General features: G+C 40.1%; 1 protein-coding gene across 6 annotated transcripts in view; it reads left to right on the top strand.

Moving 5' to 3' along the window:
- dync2i1 (dynein 2 intermediate chain 1) overlaps positions 1-24,145 on the top strand; it is a 140,346-nt gene that overhangs the window by 54,117 nt on the left and 62,084 nt on the right. For 2 of the 6 annotated variants that reach the window (XM_078537262.1, XM_078537290.1), the window contains exons 8-13: positions 442-546; positions 7,458-7,532; positions 12,400-12,589; positions 13,865-13,967; positions 17,087-17,216; positions 22,004-22,115. In XM_078537262.1, coding sequence (XP_078393388.1) covers positions 442-546; positions 7,458-7,532; positions 12,400-12,589; positions 13,865-13,967; positions 17,087-17,216; positions 22,004-22,115 — 715 coding nt within the window. The remainder of the gene's footprint in view (positions 1-441; positions 547-7,457; positions 7,533-12,399; positions 12,590-13,864; positions 13,968-17,086; positions 17,217-22,003; positions 22,116-24,145) is intronic. The other 4 variants (XM_078537269.1, XM_078537300.1, XM_078537275.1 and 1 more) reach the window with 3 other exon arrangements.

Here is a 24,145-nt window from a genome sequence, read left to right on the forward strand (position 1 = left end):
AAATATGTTTGCTATGTTCTGCCTTTACTTAATTTAATAGAAGTACTTGTATTTTAACTACATTATTTTAATTTTTAAGTATATTTGTTGGGCTGTTTATTTCTTGCAATCAAGATGGTACTTCTTTCAATATGAAAATTTTTGATCTAAAATACAAGGAACATATATGAATTTTGTTATTTTTGGGGGCCAAAGGTTATAACTTTTTTTCAGGTTTGAGTATCACCAACGTTCATTCAGTCAGTCAGTCACAAGGGCACTTATCTACAAGGTAGTCTGGAGCCCTCTAGAGGAAAGAGCAAGGAACTGAATTCCACTTTGTATTTTCAGATTTGTATCCATGCTCCACCATCTGGTGACATGAAATGCTTCACCCCTTTAGTTTACTTCTGTAGGACTATCATATTTTCCACTATGTAAAGTGCTTTGTGTTTATTGTAGCTCTTATCTGTCTTTTCAACTATGTTCCTGGCAAAATCGCAGGGTACAGACAGACTTCGATCCACGTGGCGGTCCAGTCAGGTCGGATTAATTGATGATGATGCTGTAAGAATTTGACCTTTTCTTGTAAACTAGTTCAATAAAATCAGTGTTTAAAGCTATTCCATTTCATCATTAGAAATGCTAGACTATTGGAGAAAGAGGATTAGTTTTTTTTCCAAAATATAAAAGGCTTTATTAAATGAGCAGATTCCTATTTTTTTAATGTTGTTTATCTGCTTTCAAATGTTTTGTTCGATGAAATGGGTCTTGTTCATCCTTTTCAAAATTATAAAATCATAAAGGTCAACTGTGAATAATACCTGTGAAGACTTCTCTGTGTGTGCTGATGATTGCACCGTGTATTCGTTTTTTTTTATTCTCAAGAATTGTGAAGGAATTATTTTAAAGTGATTTTGTGCAGGTGTGAGGGTATTTTTAAAAATAATTTCTTACGTTAAAATATTTTGTTAAAGAAATGGGGAGACGGTGGTGTCGTGGTATTAGTAATCCAGAGGCTCAGACTCTGGGGATGTGGGTTCAAATCCCACCATGGCAGCTGGTGGAATTTGAATTTCGTTAATAAACCTGGAACACAAAGCTAGTCTCAGTAATGATGGCCATGAAACTATTGTCGATTGTTATAAAAACCCACCTGGTTCACTAATGTCTTTCAGGGAAGGAAATCTGCCGTCCTCAGCCAGTCTGGCTTTCATGTGACTTCAGATCCACAGCAATGTGGCTGACTCTTAACCGCCCTCTGAAATGGCCTAGCAAACCACTCAGTTCAAGGGCAAAAAGGGATGGACCACAAATGCTGGCCTTGCCAGCAACACCCACATCCCATGAAAGAATAGAGAAAAAAAAATTAATGGTGCTTGCAGTTATTTATTTGTAAATGGTGCAGCAACTTCATAGGAACAGGAGAAGGCTATTCAGTCCGTCGAGCCTGCTCAGCCATTCAATATGATCGTGGCTGATCGAACACTTCTATGCCTTTTACCCACACTATCCCCATAACCCTTTACGTTATTGTTAATCAGAAACCCATCAATCTCTGCCTTAAACAAACTCAATGACTGGCTTCCACGGCCCTCTGGGGTAGAGAATTCCAAAGATTCACAACCCTCTGAATAAATAAATTTCTCCTCATCTCGGTCCTAAGTGGCTACCCCCTTATTTTGAAATTGTGTCCCCTGGTTCTAGACTCCCCAACCATCTTACATGGATGAAACATCTTACCTGCATCTACCCTGTCTATTCCTTTAAGTATTTTGTGGGTTTCAATGAGATCACCTTTCATTCTTCGAAACTCCACAATAATATCCTTTCTGAGGTAAGGGGACCAAAACTGCACACACTACTCCAGGTGCGACCTAACCAAGCTTCTATACAATTGAAGCAAGACTTCACTACCCCTGTACTCAAATCCTCTTACGATAAAGGCTAACATCCCATTAGCCTTCCTAATAGCTTGCTACATCTGCATGTTAGCCTTCGGTGACTTATGGACAAGGACACCCAAGCCCCTTTGTACATCTACACTTTCTAATATCTTAGCATTTAGGAAATACTCTGAACACCTGTTCCTTTTACCAAAGTGGATAACCTCACATTTTTCCACATTATGTTCCATCTGCCATGTTCTTGCCCACTCACTAAGTCTGTCCAAATCCTCCTGCAGCTGCTTTACATTTTCCTCACAACACACATTCCCGCCTAGCTTTGTATTATCTGCGAACTTGGAAATATTACATTTGGTTCCCACATACAAATCATTGATATATATTGTGAACAGCTGTGGCCCAAGTACTGATCCTTGCAGTACCCCAACACGAGAATGACCCGTTTATTCCTACTGTCTTGTTTTCTGCCTGTTAGCCAATCCTTAGTCTATGTCAGTATATTGCCTCCTATCCCATGTGCTTTTATTTTGCTAATCAACCTCCTGTGGGGGACTTTATCAAAAGCCTTCTAAAAATCCAATATACTACATCCAGCGACTCTCCTTTACCAATTTTGTTAGTAATATCCTCCAAAAACTCCAACAAGTTTGTCAAACATTATTTTCCATTTGCAAATCCATGCTGCCTAAGCCCAACAGACCATGGTTATCCAAGTATCCATTTATCACATCCTTTATAATGGATTCTAGCATTTTCCCTCCTACTGATGTAAGGCTAACAGGTCTGTAGTTCCCTGTTTTCTCTCTCCCTCCCTTCTTAAATAGTGGGGTGGCATTTGCTACCTTCCAATCTTCAGGAACCATTCCAGAATCTATAGAATCTTGGAAAATGATCACCAATGCCTCCACTATCTCTGTAGCAACCTCTTTCAATACTCTGGGATGCAGAATATCAGGTCCCGGGGACTTATCAACTTTCAGTCCCATTAATTTCTCCAATACAACCTTCTTACTTATACTAATTTCCTTCAACTCCTTATTCTCCCTAGTCCCTTGAATCTCTAAATCTAGGAGATTTCCTGTTTCTTCCTCAATGAAAACAGACACAAAGTAATCATTTAGCTTCTCAGCCATTTTTCTATTCCCCATTGTAAATTCTCCTGACTCTGCTTGCAATGGACCCACATTTGTCTTAGCCAAATGCTTCCTTTCTACATACCTATAGAAGCTTTTACAGTCTGTTTTTATGTTTTTTGCTGGATTGCATTCATATTCTATTCTCCCTTTATCAGTTTCTTGGTTTTCCTTTGTTGTATTCTAAAAACCGCCCACTCCTCAGGTTTACTACTTCTGTCAACTTTATAAGCCTTTTCTTTTAACTTTATACAATCCTTAACGTCCTTTGTCAGCTATGGTTGACTGACTTTTTTGAGGCATTTGCACCTTGAAAGAATGTATAGGTGCTGTAAGCTATGTAATAGTTCTTTGAAGACTATCCATTGCCTATGTACAGACATAACTTTTAATGTGTTTTCCCAGCCACCTAAGCCAATTTGTCCCACATGCCTTCATAATTTCCTTTATTCAACTTTAACACCCTTGCTTCAGATTGAACTACCTCACTTTCAAATATAATGTAAAATTCTATCGTATTGTGATCACTCATCCCTAAAGGTTCTTTTACAACAAGATTATTAATTAGCCCTTTTTCATTACACAATACTAGATCTAAAATAGCCCATCCTCTAGTCTGCTTCTCAACATACTGCTCTAGAAAACCACCCCTAACACACTTCAGAAACTCACAAAGAGAAGCGCTAAAAATTAAGTATTATAAATGTAGATTCTCATTCCTTAAGGTATTAATTCCTGTTGAGTTTTAAAAATGTCAATTTTTAAATAATTTCTTCACAAACTCTCCATAAGCCTTAATTTTTTCTTTGAACAATATTTGCCAATTTCCTTACTCAAAACTATTTTCTGGATTTTGCTTTGAATGTTGTTTCTGAGCTTAGCAACCAAACCACTACCTACCAAACCGATAAATCCCCTGGACTTAATGGGTTGCATTCCAGTATATTAAAGGAAGTAGCTGCAGAAATAGCTTGTGCGCTGGTCATAATCTTCCAAGAATCCTTAGATTCTGGAAAAGCCCCAGAAGATTGGAAAACTGCCAATGTAACACCATTATTCAAAAAGGAAGGGAGACAAAAAACAGGTAACTATAGGCCAGTTAGCTTAACATCCGTCGTTGGGAAAATGTTGGAGTCTGTTATAAAGGATGTAATAGCGGAGCATTTAAAAACGCATAATATAATCAAGCAGAGTGAGCATGGCTTCATGAAGGGGAAATCATGCCTGACAAATTTATTAGAATTCTTTGAGGAGGTAACAAGCAGGATAGATAAAGGGGAACCAGTAGAGGTAATATATTTGGATTTCCAAAAGGCGTTTGATAAGGTACCGCACATTAGGGTACTTAATAAGATAAGAGCCCATGGTATTGGCTGTAGTATATTAGCATGGATAGAGGATTGGCTAACCTAAAGAAGACAGAGAGTTGGGATTTGCGGGGCATTTTCAGGATGGCAACCTGTAACTAGTGGAGTGCCACAGGGATCAGTGCTGGGGCCACAATTATTTATAATATTAATGACTTAGATGAGGGAAGTGAATGTACTATTGCCAAGTTTGTGGATGACACAAAAATAGGTGGGAAGGCAAGTGGTGGGGATGACACCAAGAGTCTACAGAGGGATATAGACAGGTTAAGTGAGTGGGCAAAAACTTGGCAGATGGAATACAATGTGGGAAAATGTGAAGTTATGCACTTTGGCAGGAAGAATAGAGGAGCTGAATATTATTTACATGCGGAAAGCTGCAGCACGGAGGGATTTGGGGGTCTTCGTGTATGAATCCCAAAAAGCTAACATTCAAGTTCAGCAGGTAAAAGGAAGGCAAGTGAAATATTCATCTTTATTTCAAAGGGAATGGAGTATAAAAATAGGGAAGTCTTGCTAAAACTATAGAAGGCACTAGTTAACCACACCTAGAATACTGTGAACCATTTTGGTCCCCTTATCTAAGGAAAGATATACTGGCATTGAACCCGGTCAAGTGAAGATTCACTAGGTTGATCCTGGGTATGGAAAGATTTTCTTATGAGGAGAGATTGAGTAGGTTGGGTCTGTACTCATTGGAGTTTAGAAGAATGAGAGGTGACCTTATTGAAACATATAAGATTCTTAGTGGGCTTGACAGAGTGTTTCTCCTTGTGGGAGAGTCTCAGACCAGAGGGCATAATCTAAGAGTAACGGGTCGCCCATTTAAGACAGAGATGAGGAAAGATTTCTTCTCTGAGGGTGGTGAATCTGTGGAATTCTTTACTGTAGAGGTTGATTCGTTAAGTATTTTGAAGGCTGAGTTAGACAGATTATTGATCAGCAAGGGAATCAAAGGTTATGGGGAAAAGGCAGGAAAGTGGAGTTGAAGATTATCAGATCAGCCACGATCTCATTGAACGGCGGAACAGACTTGATGGACAGAATGGCCTACTTCTGCTCCTACGTCTTATGGTCTATGTGTACTTTCTCCTCATTGCTTTTTCTTTCATCAATCTTAAACTCATGTCACTGAGTTGTTGACTCTGACCAGGGGAAATTGTTTTTATCTTCTTTACCACATCAAAACAATTCTTAATTTTAAGCGCAGCTGTCAAATTTTCTACTTTATAATAGGGAACAAGGAAATGGCAGAGCAATTAAACAACTGCTTTAGCTCTGTCTTCATGAAGGAAGACATAAGTAACTTCTCAGAAATACTTGTGAACCAAGGGTCTAGTGAGAAGGAGGAATTGAAGGAAATTAATATTACTAAAACAATAGTGCTGGAGAAATTAATGGGACTGAAAGCCGATAAATCCCCAGGTCCGATAATCTACATCCAAGTGTACTAAAGGAGGTGGCCATGGGAATAGTGGATGCATTGGTTGTCATCTTGCAAAATTCTGAAACAATCCCAGCAGATTGGAGGGTGGCAAATGTAACCCTGCTATTTAAGAAAGTGGGGAGGGAGAAAACAAGGAAATAGTGACCGATTAGCCTAACATCAGTGGTTCGAATAATGCTCGAGTCTATTTTAAAGGATGTGATAACAGGACATTTAGAAAATATCAACAGGATTAAACAAAGTTAACATGGATATATGAAAGGGAAATCATGTTTGACAAGCCCTATTAGAGTTCTTTGAGGACATAACTAACAGAATAGATAAGGGATAACCAGTGGATGTGGTGTATTTGCATTTTCAGAAACTTTTTGATAAAGTCCCACATAAGAGGTTAGTGTGTAAAATTAAAGCACATGGGATTGGGGTAATTAGTTGGCATGGATTGAGAATTGGTTAGCAGACAGGAAACAGAGAGTAGGAATGAATGTTTTTTTTTTAGAGTGGCAGGCTAGTGGGGTACTGCAGGGGTTAGTGCTTGGGCCCCAATTATTCACAATATATATCAATGATTTAAATGAGGGAACCAAATGTAATATTTCCAAGTTTACTGACGACACAAAACTTGGTGGGAATGTGAACGATGAGGAGAGTGTTAAGAAGCTCCAAGGTGATTTAGACAGGTTGAATGAGTGGACAAATACATGGCAGTTGCAGTATAACGTGAATAAGTGTGAAGTTATCCACTTTGGTAGGAAAAATGGCAGAGTGTTATTTAAATGGTGATAGATTAGGAAATGTAATTGTACACTAATCACTGAAAGCAAGCATGCAGGTGCAGCAAGCATTTAGGAAGGCAAATGGTATGTTGGCCTTCACTGCTTGAGGACTTGAGTACAGGAGCAAGGATGTCTTACTGCAGCTATACAGGGCCGTGGTGAGACCACACTTGGATGTGTTGTGTGCAGTTTTGGTCTCCTTACCTAAGAAAGGATATAGTTGCCACTGAGGGAGTGCAGCGAAGGTTCACCAGACCGATTCCTGGGCTGGCAGGATCATCGTATGAGGAGAGATTGGGCCAACTGTGCCTACTAGAGTTTTGAAAAATGAGAGGAGATCTCATTGAAACATGTAAAATTCTGACAGGGCTGGACAGACTGGATACAGGGACGATGTTTCCTCTGGCTGGGGAGTCTAGAACAAGGGGCCACAGTCTCAATATACAGGGTAGACCATTTAGGACTGAGATGAGGAGAACATTCTTCACTTGGAGGGTGTTGAACCTATGGAATTCTCCACCACAGAAGGGTAAGTCATATTTATGAAGGAAATAGATAGATTTCTGGACTCCAAAGACATCAAGGGATATGGGAAGAGCGCAGGAGTATGGTGTTGAGATAGAGGATCAGCCATGATCATCTTGAATGGCGGAGCAGGCTTGAAGGGCCGAATGACCTTCCCCTCCTTTGCTTTTGTGAAAAGTTTGTCATTTTCTCTGTCCTCATAATGAAAGCTTTATATTGCTGGAAACTGGGGAGTGGTTTAATAACTGGGAATTGTTTGGATCTGATGCCAGTACTGCTGCAGGTATTATCATACTTCTAAACGACTATAAATTTCTTTACAGCTTGTTGAAGGAGAGGAAATTGCTATGGAGAGCCAATCCACTATTGAATCATCAAACTATGATGATGACTTTGAGGTATTGACCATTAGTCTGTAGTGTATAGGTAATAAGCATACATGGTTTGCAATATACAATGATAACATTTTCAGATTTACCTTAGTGCCTGGATCATCAGGTTTTCAGACCCTATCACAATTAGCAAAGTCTTGTGCTATGATGTTAATGCCTATCATTTTATTACTTTAAATAAAACAATTACATTTTAATGAGATTATTGCAGTTGAGTATGTCAGCAAGGTTTAAAAAATATATTTTCCTTAGGAAGTGTGTACTTAATTTGTTATGTTGATGCAATCACCACTGGGCAATTTCCATGCTCTGTTCATATTGCAGCAACTTGTCTGTGTTGTTCCCATGTAAGTGAGGGGCCCTATAAGTTACAGGAGTCATCCTACAGGAATGAATGCATAAATGTTTTGATTAACTGGTATATTATACAACCAACTAAAATGGTGGCAGTTTAACACTAAATGATAGAATGTCGTATTAACAAATGAATTCTAAAATGGTTGTTGTGGTTTTGTAAGCCACTACATTGTGACACAATTGGATAAAGGACCACTACAGTGTTGAAAATACTGTAGGTGGCAGTGTAATTGAGAACACCAAGGAGTATTTACAAATGTATGTGTACCTGTGAATGTATTATTACGAATGGGGAGGACACGTGCCGGGACTTGCCCCTTCCTTCCCACTCGTTGATCGATTGTAACAGCTTTTTTTTTGTAATTTATCAGGATGAAGGTATTCATTCAACGTTTTTCCTTAACCATTTACGTGTTGATTGCAGAGAAACCAGTCTGACAGGCTTTTGTGAGTTTAAACAAAAGGGGTTAGTTTTTATTGAGCTAAAAACCCACACAGCTACATATATAAAGATATTTAAAAATGTAAACCCACGTCCTGACCTTTGCCACACACATGCACGCTCTTACAAGTTCTACAGTAGGAGGTTACTCTTTTATCAGTAAATTTTAATTTAGCCAAAGGCAAAAAAATAGAGATTTCACTGTTTGAGTCCTTCACTGGTATCCATGGCTGAGGCAGCATTTTTCCACAGTGGTCTTGAAATTCCAGTGGAGTTGAGGCTGATGTAAACTGCAATTTTTGGAGATAGTCTCTTAAACCATAATCTGTATTTTCCAAAAATTGATGCAATTGTACCTGAGGTTCCTTTCAATTGAAGTTCTTGATCTCTGATACCTTTTGGAATCTACCACAGAGATAGGTCTTGAACTTGAGAAAGAGGGGTGAGAGATGGTGTTACTGCTCCATTGACAAATCTGTTCCAGACTCTTATTTAGCAACTTGGGTGTTGTACTAAAAGACATTTCAAAATGTTTATTCTAGTCACATGACCTCTCCCCCATAGTAATTTCAGAATATAATTTATTAGCTCATGTCTGGACAGACCTTGGTTATTTTCATGACCTAGGCGATTAGTTTCTTTAATGCCCCAGCCATTAACTCCTGAATGATTCATCCTCCATTTTGATGAGATAGGAAGAACACCTATATAGCCATTGTTAGATTTTCTGTCTCCACTTGAAGGGTAACTTTATAGAAGAGCAAATGTTGAGGGCCTGTACAGTTTCAGTAAATCTTTGTGAAGTAATTCTTGACATTAGCAGTGAAATTCCATAAGAGGTGGCCTTGGCATGTCTTAATTGCAATCCATATTGGAACCTTCTAGAAACTGGCCAGCTTGTAATACCAGACATTAGGTGACCTGTGGCAACCATTTTAAGTCAAGGGGCTGAATTTTACATGCCTGCAGAGGGCTCATTTCTCATGGGGGGGCACATAAAATGCCGTGGACGCCCATCCCACCACCCCAAGCTCACCCTCATAGCATGGGGTTCGGTAAGCACTGAAATCAGCAACTCACCTGCAAAATTTAAATGACCATTTAAGGGTCAATTAGGCTTGTTATCAAGCCTATTGGACCGAATAAAACGCTGCCCATGCCATAATATGTTTGCCGTGGGCAGCAGGGCAGGAGTGGGAAGTCCGATTTTTGAACTAAAATGGTTAAAGGGTGGGAAGGAAGGGGGAGGGTTGCTCTTCAGGGACTGCCCTTTGCCAATTGTGGGGCGGCCCCCATTAAACTGAATTCCTCCCCCTTCCTACCCATTCTCCCTTTTTAACCCCCCCGTCTCCCCGCCCCCCCGCCCCTCACGTGCAAACTTTCCTGGCCCAACATCCTGGACTTGCCTGTTCCGGGGAACCTGGACCTTGGGTTCCGCTCCTCATCTGCAGTTCCGGCAGCTGCCACTGACCCCTTCCTGGCGCTGCCGGGACTGATGGAGTTGCTGACCTATTGGATTGGCCGGCAGTCCAGAGGGTGGAACTTTTGCCCCAATGAGGAGCGGAAGACCCACTTGACCATCGTTAATCAGCCCTTCAGTACTTTATTGCTGCAGGGCTGCTCAGCGAGGAGTCAGTTGGCTTCATGCCATATAGTTTCCTGGGGGGGGCGGGGGGTGCCTGCCCGCCCCCTGTATTATTCAGCCAAGTATCTTTGCTTTTCAATATATATCTGATCAGCCGATTAAATTAAAGACTAATATCACACATGCACACGTCGCATCATCATGACAGTGTGCATGTATAAAGAGTGGGAAATAAGAAGAAATAGTAAATGAAAAAGACTGATGAGGAATGGAATCAGACATGAATAAGGAAAATTAAACTTTAATGCAGATTTGTTCCAACTTTGCTTTTCTTCATGGGTAGAATTTTCCCCCTGTTGAGGTGGGGGGGGTTGTGCGCGGGTGCGGACCCGATCAGCACCCTCGATTGGGTCCGCGGTGCCATTTTACGTGGGCCAATTAAGGCCCGCCCAGCGTGACGCGCGCCTGGAAGCGCTGAGCGCTCCCTGTGTGGGCGGAGGGGGAGTTCCCTGAGTCTGGTTCCCTGAGTCGCATGCGTGTGAAAGAGCGCAGAAATCTCCCTGAGGCACAGAACTGCCTCAGGGAGATTAGTTTAAATTCCAAAAATTTTAATAAAGAAAAAAAAAATTTAAGACATGCTCACATGAGCTGGGACATGTCAATGAACTTAAATTAAAAAATTTATTTAATTTATAAACCCTTCATGAAACCTCATCCTGTCCGTGGAAGAGGTTCCCTGAAAAAAGCGAAGGCTGCCTGGGCTCTTAGCCTGCCCGCCAACCTTAAGGTTGGACGGGCAGCTCAGGTAATTGCTTAATTGCCTTTTTAAATGGCCTTAATAGGCCTTTGACAGTTTGGCGGGCGAGCAGCCGACTCGCCTGACGTCACCTCGTGTCATTTTATACCTCGGCAAGCGTGCCCCGCCCCCGCTCGACGAGCGTGCCCCGCCCCCGCTTGCCGAGCCGAAGATTCAGGCCCATGTTTCTGATTTAAAAGCATACCAATAAAGGTTTGGAAACATTTTAATTTTCGTGTTAATATAAATAGGGAATGCAGGGCAATACAGGGAAAGTGTTAATCATATATCAATTAGTGGTTAATGGTATTAAGGTGGTGGACATTAATTATATATAAGAGCAGGCTGAAAGTTTGGTTGTTGGTTGGTAATGTATGTTAAGCAATGTGTGTCTCTGTAAATAAAAGCTTGTTAATGTATAAAGACTACACTTCAGTTCTATCCTTCACCAAGTTGGCTATCTGAAATCTAATAAGTGTGATGGTGATATTAACGATGAGGTTCATTGATTTAAAATTCACTTCTGCTATTATCCCTGCAAACGCTGTTGTATTTAATTAACTTTTTTTTTAACTGTGCTTTTTAAAAAATTTCGCTTATTTTTCTCTGGTATAGTTCAATTTGCTATATTGCAGAGAAGAAAGGGGAAGAAAGCAAAATGGTAGAAAATTGTCCTCTAATATGTCACCTGTATAGGAGATAATTAACATTAAACATATACCAGATAAAAACATTTGTACAGTTTGCTGTATTAATCTATTTACAAAAAGAATATTGGATACCCTGGGCATAAATGAAAACACCATAACCAAATTTTGGAGTTCAGAAAACAATCACTACCACAGGAGTAGTTTGTCATTCTAGCCTGCATTCTGAGATTATTATTAAAACTCATTTTATGATTCCATTGTCTGGGCTGATGATTCAGTTTCTACCATTAGATGATCTGCAGTCAAGTCCCATATATAATGAAGCTCCTTGCAATGTCGTTAGAAGAGGTTTAATGTAAAACAACAAGCAATAGACTGGGAGTAAATTACTTATTCCTGCTTCATTTTATATTTGTTTGCTATTCCCTCTTCTGCCTGCAGTAAGATGCTGCTCGTACTCTTGATCTCCTTGTTGAGTCACACATGTACCCTTGGTATGTGAGCATCACTGGAAAGGAGATCCATAGTTGCCCTTCAGAATGTGGTAGTGGGCCTTACATAATTAAATATCGGCAGGCTTCCATTTATATATCTATTATGAGAAAACTACCTATTTAAAAATCTTATTACCACCATTTATTTCTGTTACTTTCTCATTAAGAAAGCTTGGCGTTTACTTTAATTACACTGATCAATCAGGCTATTAATAGGGAAAAAACAAACAAGTGCACAGGACTTTTAGAAAAAGAAAACACAAGGAAAAACTTAAAGCACAAAAACATTTTATATATTGGGATTAATTGTATACAAAAATATTGCCGTATTTATCTTAAAGTGTACAGTTGTGTCTGTAATTCACTGAGTTCCTGATCATAGTAGAACTATCATTGAGGGCAGCTTATGACAGAATAGTATCAGAGTGAGTTGTTAAATGGTTGGCAGAAAATCTATACAAGGAAGAAATAAACAAATGCTCCGAATTAAAAATACAGTATAAAGCTATATTATGATGTACAAAAGATTTTATGTTCCTCTGTGTAAAGGACTATGAGGATGACTTTGAGGAAGATGAATGTAAAGATGAAGAGGTCGAGCTAGAGAAAGAGGAAATTCCAGCACATCAGAGAGCTGAAATTGAAGCAATTCAAAAAGCCATTGCAGCAGAAAATGAACAGATCAGAGAAACACACACTAGAAGTCACAGAAAGATATTTGAAGAAGAACCAAAAAGAGGTAGGGTTAATTTTTATATGAATTACCATACTTTAAAAATAATTATCATTGGATTTTCAACATTACATTTTAAAATCTCCAAACCAGATTAATCAGTAAAGAACTTGGTCTGTGTGTGTGTACCTTTTTTTCTCATACACCATACTGCTGTGTATGCACCATTTGACATGAATGTTTTTGACAGAATTTGTTTTATTCCCATCATTGTAACCCCTCACTTGAATGAGTACAGATTCATTTAAATACCGTTTTTTGTTCTCTTTGTAATTACTAGAATACATTTGTGAATGATCCTCCTTCAGTTTACACTGGTGTTAACCAGGTATTAACTGAATTACCTTGAATGATAGGTAACATGCACTGCTGCTGTTAAACTACCGTATTTTAAAAATGTATTCATCTGCCCTTAGGTGAGTACATTTTTCTTCCAACTTTGGATAGCTATAAACTGTTATAGCTGGTGTAGAGCCTGTGCTCAAGTATGTTTTTGAATTTATTTGCTGTGATATTGCAGTGCAAAATCACTCGAGGAGCAGCTGACCTTATGAAGAACCAGTTTAATCCAATTTTACCCAGCATTACTAAAATGCTTTGTAAGCCGTGGCTATTGCCTCAATTAAGTAAGGAAGGAAGTTGTCATGTTAGAATGCTTGCTTATCTGGAAGCCCTGAAAGTAATTTAATCCAAATAGAAATATATCCTTCTACTTTATGCAGTCTGCACATCCAGGTTGTACCTGGGCAGTGGAGTTTTAGATTTTGGAGTTCATGGCTAGCAAAACCTAACGGTATACATGGCAAACTGTCAGCCAGCCTAATGGGTAGAACTTGGACCAAAAGTGAAACCATGACAGTTTTATTGTACAGTAGGTGATTAGAACAAAGGGCCTGTACCTTCAATTTATGCCAAACAATGACGTAATTTGAGATTTTGTTCAGTTCTGGGAATTAGACTTTGATGTAATGTGCAAACAGTAAACATATGTCTGTCACATTGTAGTATTTCCAATGAAGCTCATACTTCAAATGTTCCAGCTTTGAAACTGCATGCGATATGCCACCATAAATCTTGATTGTAATGGACAGCCAGTTAAGTATGTTGAGGTATCACATAAAGATTGTTAAACAATTGTATCTGTTCCATCAAAAATGTAAACTAATAAAACAGCTCATTTAATTAGATTTGGATATGTTTATTTCTCATCTAAATGTTATCTACTGCTTCCATTATGCTGTGCATTTTATTTGTGTGTAACGCAATTTGTTGCCAATTTAGATTTTGAAAACTCACAGACCAGAGGACCTGCTCGAGGAACATTCATTGACTTTGTGGCAGCGAAGCAGCGAGAGATCAGTTTTAAAGTGGCTAGTAAACAAAAGTAGGTAAATATGAGCTTACAGTTTATGTGCAAAATATTACATACTAGCAGGGACCCAAAAAACATTTGTGGTGAAACTAGAATCTTTATTACAACAGCACAGTACTTCTTTAAATACAGGTTTTCTAGTAATTCTTTCACCAAAGACTTTAACAAAACCAAAACTTCTCACTCCGGAAAAAGCTACATAAAGTTGTCTATATGTTAAAATAGTCTGAGGATATAAATACAATTTTGTCAGGAGACTTGTTTATAGTCATAGAATATGAAAGACTAATTGGGAACTGTTTTCTCCTGAGTTGAAAAATCTAATTGGCTCAATACTATTCGAGGAATGAACACACTATTTGCTTGAATCTACCTGTTATAATTTCAGCACTTATCATTGGTAGCTAGGAAGCTGTTTTCTTCAATGTTGTTTCATTATAAAGCCCTTGTTTGGGATTCAAGTTTCATAGCAACATTATAAAGTGCTTCTAGCTTTAGAATAAAAGTTGTGTTAAATAATTGTCCCTGTCATTTTGTTTTACTTAACCAATTCCATCATCTCTTCCCATGCCATCCTTATCCTCCTTATGCTATCCCATCCTTCCCTTGTCATCCCTTCCATGCCATCCCCATCCTGCTCTTTAACATCCCCATCAATTTCATTCCTCACAGAAACAATCTCTCCAGCAGGGTAACTATGTTGTTCAGCTCCCCTCACCTTCTGCCCCCTCCCATCCTACTACTTCCGCCAACCGTTGGCAGCTGCACATACGTCATGCACTCCAGTCTTCTGCGCCCCACATGCCTCAGCCTGCATTCCATTCCAATGCCATCCGCATCCTATTCCTTCCATCCATGCCATACCATCCCTATCCTGCCATCTGCATTCCTCCCATCAATCCCAATCCATCCCTCACAGAAATGATCTTTCTAGCCAGTTTTATCACACGTCAAAGCTCACAATGGCAGTAAAATCTCATGTAAACATGTGTCACTGGAATTTCAGCATGATCTGATAAGTGAATAAACTTTTACAGGTCCATTGAGTAGTAAAAGACAGTAGTACAAGTCTAGATTTTGTCCTTCCAAAACTGGGATAAGTCTGGAGAAACTGTGATGGAGGATGGTCTTTCATTGATTATATAAGCAGTGAGAATAATTAATAGTGGAGCAACACTCAAACAAAGTATTTAAGCATTTCGGGTTCCATGTCTACAGATGAGATTGCATTCATTTCAGTAAGTTAAATTGGCCTAGAGTTAATACACCCCAAGATATCAATTATATCCCTGTCTGGGTAATAGAATACTATTGAGTATCATGTTACACCCTTACCTTCTGATGTTTGTGTCACCACTACCAACTGTTGGCAGCTGCATGCGTGTTACGTACTGCAGTCCTCCACATGCTGCCGTGTGTTCCAGGCTCCACCCACTAAATCAACTCACTGACCAATCAAAACTGTTCAGACAGACGAGCCAAATATTATTATTGGTTGTAGGCATGATTACACAGAGTAAAGGGAGTGGTTACACAGTAAATAATGAAGGCTTGGGTATTTAGGAATATTGTCATGACTCTTTGGAAGTAATTACGCAAAGAGTACAGGTTATTTTACAGTGATTACAGCGTTTAAGGACTGAAATTAATGCCAGTGGCAGTGACCCCGATGCCAGGCCGGAAAGCCAGGAGCAACCCAGCTGCGGCTATTTCCAGGAGCCTTGATGTGATTCTATGGCCATCGGGCAATTAATGGCCTGATGTTGGGGCTCCCTTCAAGGGCAGCGATCTTCCCTCCAAGAGCTACCAGCTAATCAGAGGGCCAACAGCTCTTTAGTCCTAGCAGTGGCCACTGGGAGCAGTGGCTACTGCTGACACTGTGCCCAGCCAGGACTAGCAAGATGGACTAGGCCCCACAACCAAGTAGTGTCATGCATGCTGGGGTCAGCCAGGCAGGCTGAGGGAGTGGGTGGTGGGATGGTCGGGGGAGTTGGTGGTGTTTCAGCGGTGGTGGCCCTCACCGCTCCGGGCCCCTCCATGGGCCAGAGGGTGTCTGATAAGGCCCCCCTCCCACCCCACATCCCCCCCACTGCCAAGGCCCAGAGAGAAGCTGACAGCCTTACTAGGTAATCTCCCTGTGTGAAGGGGCACCCCCTTCCACCCTCCCCCACCCACCCCTTCCTTACCACTGAAGAATTCCACTGGTGGTGGGAAGAGACCCTCAAGTGGCCCTTATTTGGACATTTAAGGGTCTCAATTGACCATATGGAATGCTGTCTTCTGACTTTCTACACCTTTGACTGAATTGCACGGAGTTGGGAAGACAACAAGCACTCTACCCCTTGCCTCCCCTCCCAATTCTATGCCCCCCCTTTTAAATTTTTTCTTAAATTTTGAAAAAAGGACACACTAATCAACTTGGTGCCACAGAAGGCGACTGTTTACCTTGCCAATGTTATGACCAGGATAGTTTGAGGCAAGATAGAAAAATTGTGAGTGAGCTTTTGCAGAGGGGCATTTTTAAAGTGAAAGTCAATTCAGACACAACCACACAACTTTGAACTAAATTCAGGTCATTAGTCCATTAATATAAACCATAATTTTTTGTTTGTCCTTATCTGAATGCCAAGACAATCTAAAGAATTAAGCAAGCCAGTCACAAACGAAATAATCTCTGTGCAAAGTTCTTGTGTAAATGTTAAAATAAGCTTCCAGAGTTTTGTTCACCACAGGCTTTGTTGGTTTTGGTGAAAGATTTGATTTTCAAATACTATCAGTACACTGTGATCATTTGCCTTTGAAAATCTAAGTATAAGATAGCAGATTTCTATTATCGATTTCTGTAACAGAAGCTATTTAGTTTTGAAGTTAACAAAAGATGAATCTACATCCAAATGTAAATTTTCAAGTAGAATTTTTTTGGCCTATCACAATAGTTCTGAGACTTCCTTCACAAAAAAGATTTGGATGAAGGAGATCCTTTGGTCCATTTAATTAGTTTCAACAACAAAAAACCCCGATATTGAATAATAAGCTTTTCATGAGCTCTTTACAATGAAATGTCTAGAAATAAGCCTGTCTTTCTCCTATTGATGTACATGTAAAAAGCCCTGATTTGATGTTCTTTGCAGAAAGCGCAGCGTGGAGTTGCTCAGACTGATTGACCTGGATTTCTCAGTTAGCTTTTCAATGCTTGATCTGCCTCCATTGAATGAGTACGATGTGTATATCAAAAACTTTGGGCGCACAAACACCAAGCAGGTTGGTGGAGTAGTGTTCCACATTTTGCATCATTTTATCATTGGTGTTCAGACTAGATTTATATGGCATGTTCTTAAATACTTAAGTGTTATCCTGAAACTTGCTGAATATAACTATTACTTCAAGTGTGATAATTGATCGATAACTTTGAGTAGTAAACATGGATTATTCATAGTGACATCAATGTAGCCTTTCAAGCTTTGTATTTATTTGTGAAATTTTAAGTTAAATATGCATTTTGGCAGTGAGGCATTACTTTTTCCTTTTTTAATCCTGTGTAGTTTTTATGTAGCAGAATTCTAGAGTTATTTGTCATCATAGAACTTCATTAATCACTGGTTTGGCATCACCTGGAGCACTTTGGCAATTCTAGGCACCACACTTCAGGAAAGATGTTGAAGCCTTAGGGTACAGAGGAGGTTTACCAGGATGTTACTAGAGGTAAAGGACTCCGGTTAAGAGGAGAGGTTGGAAAAGTTAGCAATGTTTTACTAGGAACAAGAAATGTTAAGAAGTGACCTCGTAGAATAGAATCATAGAATGGTTACAGCACAGAGGGAGGCTGTTCAGCCTACTGAGCCCATGCTGGCTCACTGCAAGAGCAAATTACCATGTCTCACTCACTGACCCTTTCCCTGTAGCCCTGCAAAATTTTTCTTCAGGTGCTTATTCAATTCCCTTTTGAAAGCTACAATTGAATCTGCCTCCATGATGTGCGATTTGTGCACCTATATCTCCAGGCCCCTCTGCTGCTGCACCTCCTTTCAAATTGTGCTGTCTTTATGTCGTCTCTACTCATTTTTCCAACCAAAACATATCACTTCATACTTCTCTGTGTTAAATGTCACCTGCCACATGTCCGCCCATTCCATCAACATTTCTCTGTCCTCTTGAAGTCTATCACTATTCTCGTCAGAGTTCACCATATTTCCAAGTTCTGCGTCATCTCCAACTTTTGAAATTGTGCCCTTTGCCCCCAAGTCTAAGTCTTTAATATAAATCAAGAAAAACAGCAGTCCTAGTTGCAACCCATCAGCAACTGTATACCTTCCTCCGGTTTGAAAAGCACCCACTCACTGCTACTCTCTGTTTCCTGTCACTCAGCCAACTCTGCAGTCATGCTGTCACTTTTCCTTTAATTCCATGCGCTTCAACTTTGCTGATAAACCTGTAACGTGGTACTTGATCAAATACCTTTCGTAAGTCCATGTACACCACATGAACCACATTACCTTCATCAACCCAAAACTCAATCAAGTTAGTTAAACACAGTTTACCTTTAACAAATCCATTTCCTTAATTTATCCCAAATGTTAATTTCGTCCTAGAATATTGTTTCTAAAATCTTTCCAACTACTGAGGTTAAACTGATTAAGCTATAGTCACTGGGTTTATGCTTGCACCCTTTTTTTTTGAACAACGGTGTAACATTTGCAGTTCTCCAGCCATCTAGAATTACCCCCACATCCGAGGAAGATTGGAAGATTGTGATCAGTACCTTCTGCAATTTCCATCTTTGCTTCCCTCAGCATCGTCAGATACATCCCATCTGGCTCTGCTGCAAAGTACTTAATAGAGGTTTCCAGGATGATGCTAAGTAAAGACCTTGATCAAAATCATTGGCAAAAAATCTGGAGGGGAATTGTCAGGATCTGGAATGTTCTACCTGAAAAACTGGTCCCATAAATAATTTTAAAAGAGAGTTAGACAAGTGTTTGATGATGATGAACTTTCTGAACAAAAGGCAGGGATGTGGGACAAGTGGATCATATCAAACAGCATGTCCCAGCTGCTGTTCACAGCGGGCAAAGTACACACCGTACCCAATTATCACGTGCTTGCAAAGCTCAAAACACAGTGTCCAACATTATATGTGATTCTGCTACTGGACAACATTTGCTAAATGATTCTCAGTGTGCTAAGAATTATGCTGACAGCCAATTTAAGATTGTTGGTTGGGCTCATAGTGTGGCACATTTGCATGTATTGGAAGCTACATATATTAATACACAGGGCCCTGTCCTTTGCAGGCAGAAAGAACATGTACACACATTGCTCCTGTTTCAGCTAAACAAAATAAGTGACAGCCATTTGCTGACTCATTCCTCAGGGAAGTGCCTTGACCAATCAGGGTCAAGCTGTTTGGTTTAAATTTCAAACAGTGCTCAGCAGTTAACTGTCAGTCTCCATCAATTGGTGCATTCTCTATGACAACGCCCCTACCAATCAGAATCCACTTGCCAACCAATCAGCACTCTCATCTCAGACAGTATAAATTGTTGTTTTCCCCTTGTATTGGTATTCTTGTGAAGTGTGCTGATGAAAAGCTTCGTCATGTCTCTCTTTTCAGCAATACTCAAGTTCTGTACTACCAAATGACTACTTAACTGTAGCTATGGATGAAGGTTGAAAACAGGGCTGCTAAAATTGTTCTATTAACCACCTATAACCTTGTGCTTATTTATGATATGCATGTTCTTGCTGAATGAACTGACCTAATTATTTAAATAAAATATTAAGTGGAACCTACGGATTAAAAAGCCACAAATTTTAAAAATATAGTAGGGTTGGAACTTAAATAATTTCAAATTATGTTGTTATAATAAGCTGCAATTTTTGTGGTGAATTTCTACCAACAGTCCTGTGCCTCTGGAAAGAAATGGAAATATGAACAATGTGAAGCATTGTTGGGACAGCATGGTTCCTATCTTCATCTATATATCGGTCATTATAAGTGGCCTTTAGATAGCTTGTTTGTCCTGCATTGTCAATGCTGTTCCTCATTCAACAAAATGAGAGAACAGAAAATGAACAGTGGCCATTTGCATTTTTTTCTACATAATCTTCATTGTGCATATAGGTCTCTGCTTCATGACAGCATTGGAGTCTAGTGTATTTTGAGACTTGGGGCATCACTTCTCATATGTAGCCATGTATTCGACAAGTGTATGAGTATGGGTGGAAACTTAGAATTAGGCTACTGCTCGTGTGGAATCTAGACACCAACATTGCCTGATCAGGCCAAATAGCGTGTTTCTAAGTTATAATTTCTATGTAATTCTACCTGCTGTTATTGATGCTCTGATTTTTGGAGGAAATCAATATACTTGGTTGGTCAGCATCAATGTGGCAGTTATTTTAAGACTCCTCACCTGCAGTTTAGTGTGATAATGGCCTAAACTTTGTGTAAATGTGGAGGAATGCATTTCAGTATTTTAGCAGGAATACATGGAGCTATAATAAAAATTAGAGGGAACAGGACTTGAAATTCTGCTCTGTGCTATTTTTAGTGTGTTTATTGTGATTATTGAAATAATGCATATAGGAATTTTCAGCAAAGATATTAACCCCTTTAAAATGAACTAAAAATAATGCTGAGTGCAATTTCAGCCCTCGTTGGGGATTAAGATGTGTCCCACTCATGTTGAACTGATTTTTCTCCTTAAATGAACTAATCACACTGTGAGTATATCAACTCTTCCAAATTGGAGTTTTTTGAGGATATAACTAGCGGAATAGATAAGGGAGAACCAGTGGATGTAGTGTATTTGGATTTTCAGAAAGCTTTTGATAAAGTCCCACATAAGAGGTTAGTGTGCAAAATTAAAGCACATAGGATTGGGGGGTAATATCTTGGCATGGGTTGACAATTGGTTAACAGACAGGAAACAGAGAGTAGGAATGAATGGATCTTTTTTGGAGTGGCAGGCAGTGATTAGTGGGGTACCACAGGTATCAGTGCTTGGCCCCCAGCTACAACAATGATTTGGATGAGGGAACCAAATGTAATATTTCCAAGTCTGCTGATGACACAAAACTAGGTGGGAATGTGAGGAGGATGTTAAGAGGCTTCAAAGCGATTTTGACAAGTTGAGTGAGTGGGACAATACATGGCAGATGCAATATAATGTGGATAAGTGTGAAGTTATCCACTTTGGTAGGAAAACAGAACGGTAGAGTATTATTTAAATGGTGATAGATTGGGAAACGTTGATGTACAAAGGGACCTGGGTGTCCTTGTACACCAATCACTGAAAGCAAGCATGCAGGTATAGCAAGCATTTAGGAAGGCAAGTGGTATGTTGGCCTCCATTGCGAGAGGACTTGAGTACAGGAGCAAGGACCTTTTACTGCAGCTATACAGGGCCTTGGTGAGACCACATCTGGAGTATTGTGTGCAGTTTTGGTCTCCTTACCAAAGAAAGGATTCACTTACCATAGAGGGAGCGCAGCAAAGGTTAACCAGACTGATTCCTGGTATGGCAGGATTGCATATGAGGAGAAATTGGTTTGACTTGGCCTGTATTCACTGGAGTTTAGAAGAATGAGAGGGGGTCTCATTGAAACATATAAAATTCTGATAGAGCTGGACAGACTGGATGCAGTGATGATGTTTCCTCTGGCTGAAGAGGCCTAGAACAAGGGGTCACAGTCTCAGGATACGGTGTAGCCAATTTAGGACTGAGATGAGGAGAAATTTCTTCACCCAGAGGGTGGTGAACCTGTGAAATTCTCTACCACAGAGGGCTGTGGAGGCCAAGTCACTGAATTTATTTAAGAAGGAAATAGATTTCTGGACTCTAAGGGCATCAAGGAATACGGGGAGAGCACGGGAGTATGGCGTTGAGATGGAGCATCAACCATGATATTGAATTGCAGAGCAGGCTCGAAGGGCTACTCCTCTTATTTTCTATGTTTAAACATGATTTTTGAACGCTTATGCAGGTTAAAGTTTCAGCTTCTTATCATTTAGCATTTTGTTTTTGGTTTGTTTTTATTTCCCATAGGCTTTTGTTCAGTGCAACGAAGACAATGTGGATCGAGACATTCAGACAGATGAAATTGAAACTGTTGAAAAGTGGACACAGCATCCTGGAGAGGGTAACGCGGTGTGTGGGGGTAAGCACTTTTGTGCCAGAACTTTATAGTTACCAAGGGCAGGATCTTCCCCCCCCGTTGGGGGGGGATTGTGCGGGAGCGGGCACGAGCAGGTGGGTTCTCGATTGGCGCCCCCGGTTAGGGGCGCGCTGCCATTTTACGTGGGTGGGCCAATTAAGGCCCGCCCAACGTGACATCCGCCAGGAAGTGCTATGCGCTCCCTGTGTGGGCAGGGAGGGATTCCCTGAGCCTGGAGCGCGCTCTTTCACGCATGCGCACGAAAGAGCGCACAGATCTCCCTGAGACAAAGTGCTGCCTCAGGAAGATCGGCTCAGGTTTGAAAGTTTGATTAAAGATGAGAGAAAAAAAGTACTGACGTGTCCCCACATGTGCCACTGTCACATGAGCTGGGACATGTCAATTTCTTTTATTTAGACATTTCAGAAAAATTTTTAATACCCTCATGAAACCTCATCCCGCCTGTGGATGAGGTTTCATGTTTTTTCGGAAGCCTGTCTGGGCTCCCAGCCTGCCCGCCGGCCTTAAGGTTAGAAGGGCATGTCCATTGATTACCTCAATTACTTTATTAATGGCCTTAAGTGGCTGTTGACAGGTCAGTGGGCATGCAGCTGGCTCGGCTCCGTGCATGCTGACCTGAAAATGTAAATGACGTGGGGTGACGTCGGGACACCCGCCCGATGTCACCCTGCGTCATTTCATATGTCGGCGAGTGGGCCCTCACCCTCGCTCACCGATCGGAAGATGCAGCCCCAAAGCTTTGTTTCACAAAGTAACCTGCATTTGCCTGTTTAATTGCATAAATGCACGAGCTGCCTGGCAATGGTTAGGTAATCTGGGGGGAATCTGACTTGGTTTTTTACATTTATCTCTCCTGCTTTACTTCTAAATGTTCATTTTAAAGAGATTGATTAAGAAAACTGAATAGAATCTGTTATGACACAGCAGTTGGTAAAGGCTGAGTTGTTTAAATCCCAGAGGGAAACTTGAATAACTGTCATAACCTATATTTTCAATTGGTATGTTTGAGTTGCAGCTCTGAATTCAGGAATAAGACCACCAAGCCTTGTAAGGTTTTTTATATAAAACTAAATTAAACATTTATTAATTTAACAACAAATTAAACACAAACACATGTCTACAAATTACTGCCATAATAACTTTCAAACAAATCCCCAACTTAATCACAGAAAATGCTGGAAAAACTAAGCAGGTCTAACAGCATCTGTGGAGAGGAAAACAGTTAACGTTTCGAGTCCGTATGACCTTTTCAGAGCTCTGTAGGCTTACTGGCTGGTTAGATCTTAAATGCCTCTGAATTACACAGATAAACCCCTTTCTGTTTATACCTAGCTTTTCCTTTGAATGTAACTTTTCCATTGTATTGCTAGGTTTTTAATTTTACCTCTTCTAACGATAAACCCTTTAATTCTACCAATTTTATTCGTAATATAAATACATTGCTTGGCGCCTCCCAGCAAGACTTTTTTCCATTCTTTTGAATGCAAATTTACACTTTACCTTCTCCTCCTTATGGTTATCTAATTAACATCTCAAACTACTATGCATCAAAGCACCCAGAGTAGCTGGCTTTAATCCAATTAAGACACACATAACTCTATTTTAAAAATAATTTCCAATAACATTATAGACGTTAATATCTCTTCATGACAAACCTATACATCTTTTTCATAAAAGGTTATTAATTGTGACTTCCACACCTTGGAAGGCCAAGGTCATCATGCACGTAGGAGCTTGATAGGTGATCTTATTGAAACATCTAAGATCCTGAGGGGACTTGACAGGGTGGATGCTGAGAGGATGTTTCCCCTTGTTGGGGAGTTTGGAATCAGGGGACACAATTTCAAAATTAGGTGTCCCCCCCTTTAAGACTGAGATGAGGAGAATTTTTTTCTTTGAGAGTCATTAATCTGTGGAATTCTGTTCCCCAGAGAGCAGTGGAGGCTAGGTCATTGAATATGTTCAAGGCTGAGTTAGATTTTTGATCAGCAAGGGAGTCGAGGGTTTTTGTG

Source organism: Cetorhinus maximus, chromosome 3 (genome assembly GCF_964194155.1).
Source record: "Cetorhinus maximus chromosome 3, sCetMax3.hap1.1, whole genome shotgun sequence".
Lineage (NCBI taxonomy): Eukaryota > Metazoa > Chordata > Chondrichthyes > Lamniformes > Cetorhinidae > Cetorhinus > Cetorhinus maximus.